Raw genomic sequence first — 12,078 nt, forward strand, 5'->3', positions numbered from 1 at the left:
GTGATATGCAATTGGAGTTTTCTAATAACATTGGTGGTTCTTTATGTATCGTCCATAGGGTTTTTTTGAAGAAGAAGAAGGTAAAGAGTATATTTATAAAGAGCCTAAGCTGACAGGTCTCTCTGAGATTTCCCAAAGACTCCTCAAGCTCTATGCAGATAAATTCGGAGCAGACAATGTGAAGATAATCCAGGATTCCAACAAGGTAGAGGAAAATCAGCATTTACATAAAAGTGAAGCATTAATTTTAATTAAAAAAAAAAGTTAACTACATTTATTAAAGATTTTTATTTTTTAGTTGTTACTTGACTATGAAAAGTAAACTGCCTAAACTATTTGGGTTATTTTGCCTGTTTGTTTATTGGTTGATTGATTGGTGATTTTTTTTTTGTCAAAAACATTATTATACCTGTTTATTTGAGTAACCCTGAGGTAATTACTGAAACAACTCGCTAAATTCTGCCTTTTTCCCATAGGTAATTTGCAAATATGCACTTGTATAACAAAGAGTTAAAGTGATTGGGCCCAATGGTGGACTTGGAGGAAAAACAAAAAGTATTTATTCTGTCATGGAGGTCTTCTTGGGTCTACCAGTTTTGAAATCTACCCCCTGTGTTAGTAGCAGAGTTGCTGGTAACATTGTATTAACTTATGAACATCTAACTAACCTTCTCATACTCCAGAAAGAAAGGACTTACAACCTCTGATTAGATTACCCAGAATCCTCTAATACACGCTCATTCCTTTAGCCAGCCTCTGTTCAGCGACTACTGCATGTCAGGCCCAGAGCTAGGAGCTAGGGCTCAAAGATTCTCTTCCATCCAGAGCTCACAGCTCACTTGGGGCTAAAGAGAGAAGGTTGTGTGTGAACAGCTAATTAGAGCACAATGAAGTATCACGGGAGATATGGTGCAAGTCATACAGGGAAAACTCAGGGCAGCGGCTCCGACCAGCTCATTCTTGGTTGGGCAGTGCTTCACAGAGAAGGTGATGTCTGAGCTGGAAATTGCAGGGCGAGAAGGTATTTGTCGGAAGCAAAGGGCATTCTGAGTGGCCCAGCACATGGAATGACAGGGAGGGTTGGAAGGGGGGGAGGGGGTGTTTAGAGAATGGCAGGTCTTCGAAACACAGGTTGGATAGAGGACTGTGGCAGAAGATGGGGCTGGAGAAACTGGTTTGCACTCAACCGTGTAGGCCTCTACTGGGCCACAGAAGAGGTCTTTTCTGCCCTGTCTTCTTTTAAAGAAGCTGGTATTTGGAGGAGTCTGTCCCATGAGATCACCGTCTGGGTAGGAGTTGTTACAAATGTGTTCATCATTCCCCTCCTAAGACTGAAAGGTGCAATCGCCTTGCCCATAAACAAGGCCAGAGCTACAACTGTTGTCACGGCGACATTCCTGAGTAGAAAGTATACAGTTCCAAGTAGAATGAGAAAAATGCCCAGTTTGGTGTCAGAATGGTGAAAGTCTTCACCACACCCTGCCACCGCTCATCAGCTGGTGACTCATCTTGGAGAAACTGGGTGCCCACTCTGATCCTCCATTTTTTATCTGTTAAAATGGTTGCAATTATCCTCATCTTACAATGCGAATTATTAGTGGTATTACAAATAAGTTCATGAGCTTCCGCAAATGTCTGGAATTGATTAAGCAGTGGATGAGTAAACGGATGGAAAAAAATTGGAATACGTTTGAAATATTTTCAAGGAATGATTAGAAAAGAGGCTGAGAATCATGTCTTCCGAACTTGAAGGAAAACAAGAGCAATTCTCTGGCGTTGTTTTGTTATTGTCGAGGCCTCCATGCCATCTTTCTCGTTCTTTGTCAAGCCTGTTCACCAAAGCAAAGTTAGTAAATAAATTATGTACATTAATTTATTTCAGATAATAAAAGGAATTAGAGAAATTGAAAATAAAAACATTTGCAATCACATGATAAGCTAATGAGTTAATCTGCTAACCGGACCAGGAACTTCCTTCCATATTAGAAGCCTGGAGTGGATGGCCTCAGGCTCGGTTCCTGGCTGAAAAGTAGAGGAACAAAGAGATATAATTCCATTCTCAAGAAGCTCGTATTTCAGACAAAAATGTGGATATTCATTACAGAGGGGAAAAAAAATAAAGGATTAAATAATGTGCCTCAGCTACTTAGGTAGCTGGCTTCAATCCCTCCTCTACCTCCATCTGGCTCCTTGACCACAGTCCAGTTACCCTTTCTGTGGGTCCGCCCAGCTCCAAATGACATGATTGCCCATTGTCTGCGGGTGGTGGGGGGGGACAGCCCCCTCAGGAGGCCAGGTGGGAAAGTGGGGAGCTGCTGCCTACCTTTCAGGAGCCCCTCAGGGCTCACCTATCTCTTTCATCATAATGTGTTCACGCAGGTAAACCCGAAGGACTTGGACCCCAAATACGCCTACATCCAGGTGACCTACGTCACGCCATTCTTTGAGGAAAAGGAAATAGAGGACCGGAAGACGGATTTCGAAATGCACCACAACATCAAGCGCTTCGTCTTTGAGACGCCCTTCACGCTGTCGGGCAAGAAGCACGGAGGCGTGGAGGAGCAGTGCAAGCGGCGCACGGTGCTGACCAGTAGGTGCCGCGGGGCGCAAGCTCTGGTTCTCGTGCAGGTCTCTCTTTGGGGCTCGATTAGTGAAAATCAAGACATTTCAACCTCGCAGACCAGTTCCTAAAATGTACTAACTTGGAAATGCTTGCCAGGAAGGGCACACTTCCCCTTCTTTATCCTCTGTAAGAAGAAGACCCTTGAGAAGTCAACCGGAAGACACGTTGTCAGTGGAGTCACTCTTCCCATTAAATCCTGCAGTCGCAGGGGTCACAGTGTCTGTCCTGGGAAAGGCACTCTCAGCTCACCTCTCCTCTCTTCATCGACCCTCCTTTAACATCAGCTTTAGCATCTCTCAGAATCGATCCTAAAAAGCACTCTCAAATTCATTCCGGTTCCTCGTCTGGAAAACAAACACAGATCTCCGGCTTTCTCTCTAGTACTATCTAGATCCATCCTGCGAGTTAGTTGCCCTTCTGTTTATTTAGCACGCAATGGATGTTAACTAGGTGCCAAGCGCTGTCCTGGCGATTCAAATAAATAAAACCCGATTCTGGCCTCGAGGTTCTCATAGCCTATTAGAAAAAACAGTCAAGTAAAGCAAGAATTTCAGGTGAGCACAGTAGGAGGAGTGAAGTGGAGACACAGGAGAGGGACTTCTAAGGCAGAGACAGGGGGAAAGATGATGGAGACATCTGGACGAATGAGGTCGAAGCTGTGTAAGGGGTGAAGGTTCCTGGATTATGCAATAGATAGAGAAATGGCAGGGACATCCAAACTAGGAAAAACATTCACCTTCAGTAAACTTTCTAAAGATTTGGTCAAAATAAATAAATAAAATTTTTAAAGAGCTCGAACAATGCGATTATAATATATGCTATTCAGCATATGTTTATGCATTCTTTACTGTGGTTTAGTGTAGATTTTATTTGAATTACAAGTCGTGATGGAAGCGCTAACCTTCTCAGTGTTCAGAGAGTCCAAACAAAGGCCCTGAGAATGAGGACGTGGCTCGTGACACGTGGAGGAGCACGCCAGGCAAAAGCAGCGGGGGCAAAAGTTAAGAGGTGTGAGAGTACGTGGCACACGGGACAGAAACAGCACTCACAGTCACAAAGATACGCAGGGTGGAAGGTGCCGTGTGTGCAAGGAGGAAATGCAGGGTTGTATTTCCCCTTCCGGGGGACTCCTGAGCTTTCTCTCGCCCTCTCACCCTTTCGATTTTCTGGTACTGTTCTTGTGCAGCAAGTCACCTGTTCCCCTACGTGAAGAAGAGGATACAGGTCATAAGCCAGTCGAGCACAGAACTGAATCCTATTGAAGTGGCGATTGATGAGATGTCCAAGAAAGTTTCTGAGCTTAATCAGCTCTGCACGATGGAGGAAGTGGACATGATCAGACTGCAGCTCAAACTCCAAGGAAGTGTCAGCGTGAAGGTAAACGCGGCCCAGAGCCGAGACGCGCGTGGCCGGTGGAATCTAGTATAACGTGCCCTTGAAATTTTTTTTGCAAATGGTATGAGATATTCTTTCCATTTGCGATAGCATCTAACACCTTTATCTGCGTCTTTAAGATTTAGTTTCATTGTAAATGCACGTAGAGGGTGCCAAACACCTGGAGATAAGCCTTTCTCAAGTTTAGCTGAAATAAAATTTCTTCTTCCTCAACCATCCTTTCCCATCTTGTCTGGATAAACTATGTCTTGTATTCTAAATTCTAACAATTAACTATAATGAATAAACATGGCTTGCTTGTAAAGATCTGTCACTAAGAGCCTTACACAATTGTTCCAAAACAAGTTTTCTTGAAAAATGTTTATTAGTTTATAAAATGTACACCAATATTTATCTGTCGAGGTCCTGATAGGAAACGGATAGGCTTCTCATAGTAGGCAATTAAAGAAAATACAAAAATAAAAAATAAACTATTTGCAAAAGTATAAGCAGTGTTTAGGAAAACCAACAGAGGTGAGCCCATGTGGCCATCAAGACTGACGGGCCATTACCCTTCCTCTGCCTGAAGACTTGGGGGAAAGAAGGATCATTAGGAGCAGAGAGAGAGCTGGGAGAGCCAGCCGAAGACAGACAGACAGACAGACAAATGTGGCCTTGGCTAGCGGACTGCAGGGAGGAAGCCATGGAGCTGAGCACCCTGTCGGAGCTGAGACTAGCATGAGGCGAGTGAGGCACTCACCTTGGGCACAAAATTTAAGGGGGCATCCAAAAAACTCAGTAATCGAGATAAAATAATATGGTAATGCAGTATTTTTAAAAATCAAAAGTAATACCGAAAATCTGTAACGAAAAAAATGTTAAAATTTAAAATAAAGGCAGGCCAATGACAGTGTCACGCAGCGCTATGTTAGAGCTTAAGACGAAAGGGAAAATCAGAAGTGCTGGTCCTGAGACAGACCTAGATCTCGTCTCTCCTGTCTGTGGACCCCATGGCTGACTCAATAATAATAATAAAATTCTAAAAGTCGGAAGGCAAGAGAACCATTTTTATACTCCAAATGGGACAGCACATAGCTAAGCAGAGGAAAGTGGAGCTTGATCTGGAGAAGCAAATGAAAACATGGGTAGTTTACTTGTTCTACCGCCCCGGCCCCACCTGGTAATCACAGACATCTGAAGGTGGCTCAGATACACGACTAGCTTCCTCCTGTCGTCTTACTGCTCCCAAGCACCACGGTCACATTAAAAGATTATGAGCACTAAGGAATACCGACTCCTTTACTGGCATGAGCATAGTCACGTGCGGGAGCATGAACAAGACCTGGCATTGTGCATTCATTCAGCAAATCTGATAAATGCCTCCTTGTCCCAGAACCTAAGCTGGACCGTCAAGTGGATACAGGAGAACTGTAACCCTGGGGTGGGCGCATGTCATTACCACTGTGACATGTCTTTTATTATAGTTATGTGTTTATTCTAATGTTAATAAAAAAAAATTAGCACATCAAACATTCCATTTCACAGACGTTCAATTAAACTTATTTAAGTAAATGAAAGGGAGATTAGTTTTCAAAGATATTTTAAAAACTGATAGTTCCAGCAGTATTTGGCTATGGCAGGAATGTGAAATTGTGGGCAAGGACCTGCAGTTCGGGAAGGATGGCAGCACTGAGCTCAGGGGCATCCTGTGGTGGCTCGTGGACTACATGGAGGACAGATAACAAATGAGTAGACTACAGGGCGATGTGAGAGAATTAGGATGCCACACGACTGCTGCCCAAGTGGCCGCTCCTTTCAGCTGCTCATGGAGGCAATGGGACCATCCTCAGCCAAGTCTCTTCTCCCGACAGGTAAATGCTGGACCAATGGCCTACGCGCGAGCTTTTCTTGAAGAAACCAATGCAAAGAAATACCCTGACAACCAAGTAAAGCTTTTGAAGGAAATTTTCAGGTAAGCGTCTCTTTGTGGGAACGTTCTTCCTCGGGCTTTTTGAGAAAGGGAGTCGCGAATTCCCCGGGAAACTGCCTGGCCAGCCCCTTTCTGGGTGAGACGGTACGTCGGCAGCCTGACTGAGTGGCCGCTTTCTGTGGCTGCTTGTTAATTTGCTTATTGCTGTCACCGAAGGCAATTTGCAGACGCATGTGGGCAGGCTCTGGACGTGAATGAGCGCCTCATCAAGGAGGACCAGCTGGAGTACCAGGAAGAACTGAGGTCCCATTATAAGGACATGCTCAGTGAACTCTCCGCAATTATGAATGAGCAGGTGAGGCTTTCCTTGGGGTGGCCCGAGCTGTCCACTCATAGAATGTGCCCATTGTATCCCCAGTACCAGAAGGACCAGAAAGAGAGCATCTTTCCTGGCTGCTGAAATCCCTGTACCTTACATAAATGCCATGGTGCTGAGTTCTTCTCTCCCCCCGTGCACAGCACCTCCTGCCTCGAGCTCAGGTTGGAGCAAGTGCTGGAGAAAAGGAAGATGAGAACCCAGATGCTTTCCACAGTTTTCAGAGATGTTTATCCAAACCGTACGAGCTATTCGTTTTCTAGATCACATGAGCCCTATTAGACACCAAGGAACATTGGGTAGAATTCCCACTAGAGTTTGCTACCACTCCAGTCAGCCTCACTCAGGACCTCCCAAACCACACTTCTGACAGTAGAGGTGTCAGAATAGGGTCAAGAACGCCTCTACAGAGGCTGGGCCTCCCACAGATGTGCACAGTTGTGATAAAACTCAACCCCCCATGCCACAAGCAAGTCGCCCATGATTTCTAGCATGTATCCAGCATGTTCTACAAGGCTGTGCACAAAATATGAACATTCGGTAATCACAATGCTTTTTGAATTACTGAGAATCGAGTGGTCAAAAGCCAAGTGCTGTTAGTTTGGCTTCCCAGCATCCATCAGCCCTCACAATCTCCTTGACATCTCAGCACCCACGGTCCCCTACAGGAGTTAGATGTGTTCTCTAAAGAAAAATTGACAAGGAGGACTTGACCTAATCTCCTCATGCACGGTAGCCACTCATTAAATATTAGTTCCCCTTTCTTTCCTGAAATAGCCCATATCAACACTATTCACAAAACACGAAATGTGTCATATGAATCTTTTATTTTAATTCCATTTCCCATGTCTGTGTCTTTGTCCTTCTTTTCCATCTCCTGCCACGCACATTTTAAACCATCCATAGAAGGTAGAAAAAGAAATGGTTAATTGACTTATGTTAGAGAGAATTAATCTGCCTGGGTAGTACACCTAGTGGAGGGAGTATTGGTTTGGGATTATTAAGAAACCGATGAAAATTAAATACTCAAGGGACATACATTGATAGCTTGAGGAAGTCATAAATCTGAAAGTGACACAAAAAGAACGAACGGTGGATCTGAAAGTTAAGGAAGGAGGTAAAGACATGTTTGTTTCCAGCTGTAAATTGTGTCTGAACTTGAAACTTTAGGCAAAAATGCTTTTCTCTTTTTTCCCTGGCAGCTCTGTTGCAGTCCGTGTTTATACAGCTTCTGTTCCTCTGTATCTAGTATTTCCCTCAGTACTGTAAGCAAAAGTGGTACGTTTTTCTTTCCTTATACATGCTCTGTCCTTTGTGGTCTTCTGGTCTACCTATCTCTTCCTAGCTGTTTGTTTTCCCTGGACACCTCCATAGTGGCTAGCGTGCTCTTTGTCTTTATTTAATTAGAACAACTTTTTTTTTTTTCCATTCCAGAGTAGGTCGATATATTTAAAAAAAAAAAAAGCATAACGATTAAAGTTAACTTGCACTTTTAAAAAGAAAATTCCTACTCTCCCAACTTTGAAAATATGTTTGAGTTCATTTGTATCCAAACCAAAGATCTACTATATTCCAAAGTGCTAAAATGAAAAGACAAAAGCAAGAACCAGGTGATTAAAGGGAGAGAAAAATAACTTCCAGAAAACCTCTGTTAAGAGAAGCAAAATTTAACTCCATGCTTCCTGCAAACTGATGCAAAGAAAAGAAACTGATGGATTGAACAGGTTTTATTATCCAGTGAAAGAATAAATCTGTTTATGGGGAAAATAAATTTTCTTCTGGTCCTGAGCTTCTATGGGGATGTGTCCACAGGTCTTTATTTATGAGACAATGACCACAAAATACATGATGTCATAAAAAAAAAAGCATCCCTTAAAAATAACTTACTCTACTATATGGTCATTTCACCTTTCCACCTTAGATTAAAATGAGAATAAAATATTAACTTCTAACTCTGTAAAGAAGTTTGTAGAGGAAGAAGTATTTAATTGATAATTATCAATCATTAGTATAAATCATCCACAGCAAAACCATTAGTTGTTTACAGCAAAATAAGCTCTTTTCATGACAACCATTGAGAAGTGCTTTGAGTTGGTTGAAATGAACAATTTCCTGAAATCAGGAATAGCTAGCAAAGGATGGGGGTCTGTAAGGTCCATAGTATTCAAAAAAATGATATTTATTTCATTTCCTGTTTATAACCAAAAAAAAATTTTGTGTGCTGCTTTTCACAACTTTTTTAATGAAAAGGCATCTGAACATAAAGTTTGGATTTGAACTCTGGTAGAGGGAAGGGTAGTCATATCTTAGAATAATCCTGCAATCCATAAATGAACTGCAATCTATAATTCATGAATATTTTCACATACCTATATATTCATGCACATATTCTGGAAACAGGTACATATATCATTACGATGATGAGATAAATTCTACTGTTGAACTTGTAAAAATAGAAACATAATTGGAATGGATACATAGACATAGAAATACAAAAACAGATAAAGAATTAATTACGCATTTCACTCCATGAGTGTCCAGGAAAGTCTTAGCTCAAAGGGCATTCTGAAGCCACGTATTTGGTGAAAGAATCTGCAGTATAAGGAAAGAGATGGAACAAGATAAAGTGGATGCTAGAGAGCAAAACGCAGGTGCCGAGATGAAGTAGTTTGAATTGTTAAAGTGACAGGTAGGCAATAATCGCCTTCGTAGGTAGCCGGAATGCCGCACGATTTTATAAATGGCCAAAAATGAAAAGCCGCCTTTGACTGCAGCCAAATAATACATATAAATATCTGGATGAAACATGCATATAAGATGTTCGTTTGAAGTTTGTCTCAACATTTACAAGGATGACAGCATAGCGAAGTCGACAGTGGTAATGGCATCAAATATAAAATATGGAGAAAGGAACAGTTCTACTCCGTTATGGTTGGTCCCAAACAGGAGAGATGTGAAGGCATATTGCTCTTAGTTTCACTTTAGACATATTATTTGACCAATTATTTAAGCAGAACTTGCAGCATGGACCATAAGGAGAATGAATTGGTGGTATAGGATACTTAGATGCTGGGTGTTCAGTGACAGAAGTAGCAATTCTATCTTGGAAGTAGGGTAGAAGGAGAACTAAAGCATGATGATGCTTGTGGAGTTAGTGGGGGAAATCTCTATTATTAGAAATGTAAATACTTACTAAGTCTTTTCTGTACAGAGATACATCATAGAGGTGCCTTGGGTTTTGTTATTGTTATTTGATTTACAAATCATTATTCGAACAGATCTGACAAGAAAGTATTAGTTAGGCCTATTAACATTACATTCAAAGGTAAAATCAGATCAAGGCATATTTTTTCTCATATTTCCAATAATCCAAGCATTTAAATGAAGTTTCAGATGTTTATCTCTTTTGGCAGATGTCGACAATATAAATTATAAACTCTTAGAAGAAGAAAATAAAACTCCGAATTTACTCAGATACATTCATGAGATTTGCTCAAACATTTATAAATTCATATCTGAGAGTTGAAGATTATTGTGATGCTACCATAAATCTTGCCAAACTGATTATGATGTGGCCTTGAAAAAAAAAAAGTCTTCTGATCTACTTGGATAAGTGCATTGTCAAAATGTGCAGATTCCCTATGAAGAATTAAAAAAAAAATGACTTATCTGGGCTTTAATTTCATGTTTAGAAATATTAACATGAACTTCTCTGTTACTGTGTTCTTTTGCTGTGTTGCATTCTGTGCTGTCTTAAGATTACGTGCAGGGACGACCCGGCAAAGCGCGGACTGGAGCGAACCTTCACTCGAGTAACTAGCAAGGCGACTACAGCTCCGCCCACTGTGTCCATCTCACCTTGCGTGGATATTTGAGGGAAGGTGCACAGACACTCCTCCCAGAGGACTTTCCAGATTCGTAGCCAATCTCGGGGAAGAGAAAGACAGAATTAATTTATTTAATTTTTATGGTGTTAATATATATATTTTTTTTACCTCGCTAGCTTGAGAATTTTGCCAGTCTCTGGATTTGCACATTTCTTAATGATTTTCGTTTTCCTTTGAGCGGAGTTGAACAAGCCAAGCTGAATATTTGCCATGAAATTCCAATGAATGTGCAGCTCAAAAGCAAACCCTGTTTGCTGTCAGTTACAATATGTTCAATACCAAGTCCTAGTACACATATTTTAAAGGTCAAAGTGAGTGTTTTTGTAACATTTAAGCATATTTCAAATGTAAATAGGAGATTGTAAAATATATGGTTTTTACCAAATTGAAAAGAATCTTTTTAGTTGATACTTATGACAGTGCTAAAATTATATGAATAACATTTCAGATACCATTATATTAAAATATTTGTGTATGTGTACAAAAGTGTTGATAAATACTAATCTTTAAAGTTTGTGGATTTCCTTTATTTGTAATATATGTGCTCTTTAAAGCAATGGGCTGTGAAATTATGGAAGTATTTTGTTGTTAATAAGAATAAAGAAAAACAGTTACTTTGCATTCGGTTCCCTCTTGAAGAGCTGCTTCTCAAAGTAGTTTGTTTGTTGGCTGTACGTGTGCTGAATGCAATCCTATACCCTCTACTTATGATCCCTTATTAAGAAGTCAGGGCAAGGAATCAAACTTCGGCTGGGCAGTTTCTCCAAAAAGATCCATTAGACAGGCCTGAGGTTTCCAAACCTAGGAAATTCATCGACTGATTTGGAGAAGATACGGTGAATCGGAACCTCAAGGGTTACAGTAATTATTAAAACTATTCACAAATATCCCATCTCTACCGTCTACGAACTTGTGGTAGGATTGTACTTTCCTGCCTCTTTTGAAGTCGGACTTGATCATGCAACTTGCATTAGCCTTGAAATGTGAGCAGAAGTGACATGTGTCCTTTTCAGGAGAATACTTGAAAGCTAATAAGTGGTTCCGCTCAATTTCTTCCCCTCATCTAGTCATCTTTGAAGCAGACAGAGATGGAGTCCCCAGGTGATCGGTGAACAGACACACACACACACACACACACACACACACACACACCACTCCTCGCTAACATTTTTGGACATAGAGCCTGAGTGAGGCCTGCATTTTGTTGTGTTAAGGTGCTTGAAATTCAGGGGTCATTTGTTATTGTTTATGAACGTATCCTGAGTGATTTGTATTTTTCTGAAAATTGTGACTGATGTTCAACCAGGCTTGGAAACCACTGTCACATTCTACCCCCAGCTACTCCTTCCCCCGTACCCAGCCAATGCCAGCAGCAATGCAACTGAACAGAGCTGCCTCTGGACGCAGAAGGCACGCTAGAGAATATCGTTTTCTACTCCCAAGGCCCACCCTCGAATTCAGAGAATTTAGCCGAATTCACCTTCCTGCTCCATAAGTCCATTGACCAAAATCAGCGCATGAGGACCAGAAGGGAAGATAGTGATTAGAAAACATATTTAAATAATGTGTGCACGAACATGATGAAAGAATATTTTAGATGAGAATTCTGATCCTCCAAGGCTCATGTAACTGTTCTTTTCTCAAATAGAGCTTTGATTTATTTAAAATAAAAATTTTTTAAAAAGTCCTGCGACGAGCTGACCTCTGGCTCAAAGGTTCTCTCCTGGCCTCATTCTGGCTCTAGTTCTCTTGGCTTCTGACTCCTGGGTCAGCATCTTGTCTCTTCTCATCCTATGTCCTTGCTTAGATTTTTACATCACCCTAGACATGATTGCTGTCCCAAGAACCCCGGATGACTCTGCCCCTGCTCTCGTCTACTGCCTCATTC

General features: G+C 41.4%; 1 protein-coding gene across 10 annotated transcripts in view; it reads left to right on the forward strand.

The window, feature by feature from the left end:
• The window catches only part of DOCK10 (dedicator of cytokinesis 10), a 229,013-nt gene extending 218,202 nt beyond the window's left edge, over nt 1-10,811 (forward strand). For 6 of the 10 annotated variants that reach the window (XM_036237139.1, XM_036237140.1, XM_036237137.1 and 3 more), the window contains exons 51-56: nt 59-205; nt 2,380-2,590; nt 3,810-4,000; nt 5,869-5,969; nt 6,144-6,282; nt 7,506-7,754. In XM_036237139.1, coding sequence (XP_036093032.1) covers nt 59-205; nt 2,380-2,590; nt 3,810-4,000; nt 5,869-5,969; nt 6,144-6,282; nt 7,506-7,706 — 990 coding nt within the window. In that variant the 3' untranslated portion in view covers nt 7,707-7,754. Of the gene's footprint in view, nt 1-58; nt 206-2,379; nt 2,591-3,809; nt 4,001-5,868; nt 5,970-6,143; nt 6,283-7,505; nt 7,756-10,061 lie in introns of those variants that run through there. The other 4 variants (XM_036237144.1, XM_036237143.1, XM_036237145.1 and 1 more) reach the window with 2 other exon arrangements.
• Nucleotides 10,812-12,078: the final 1,267 nt, after the last annotated feature.

Source organism: Rousettus aegyptiacus, unplaced genomic scaffold (assembly GCF_014176215.1).
Source record: "Rousettus aegyptiacus isolate mRouAeg1 unplaced genomic scaffold, mRouAeg1.p scaffold_m13_p_2, whole genome shotgun sequence".
Lineage (NCBI taxonomy): Eukaryota > Metazoa > Chordata > Mammalia > Chiroptera > Pteropodidae > Rousettus > Rousettus aegyptiacus.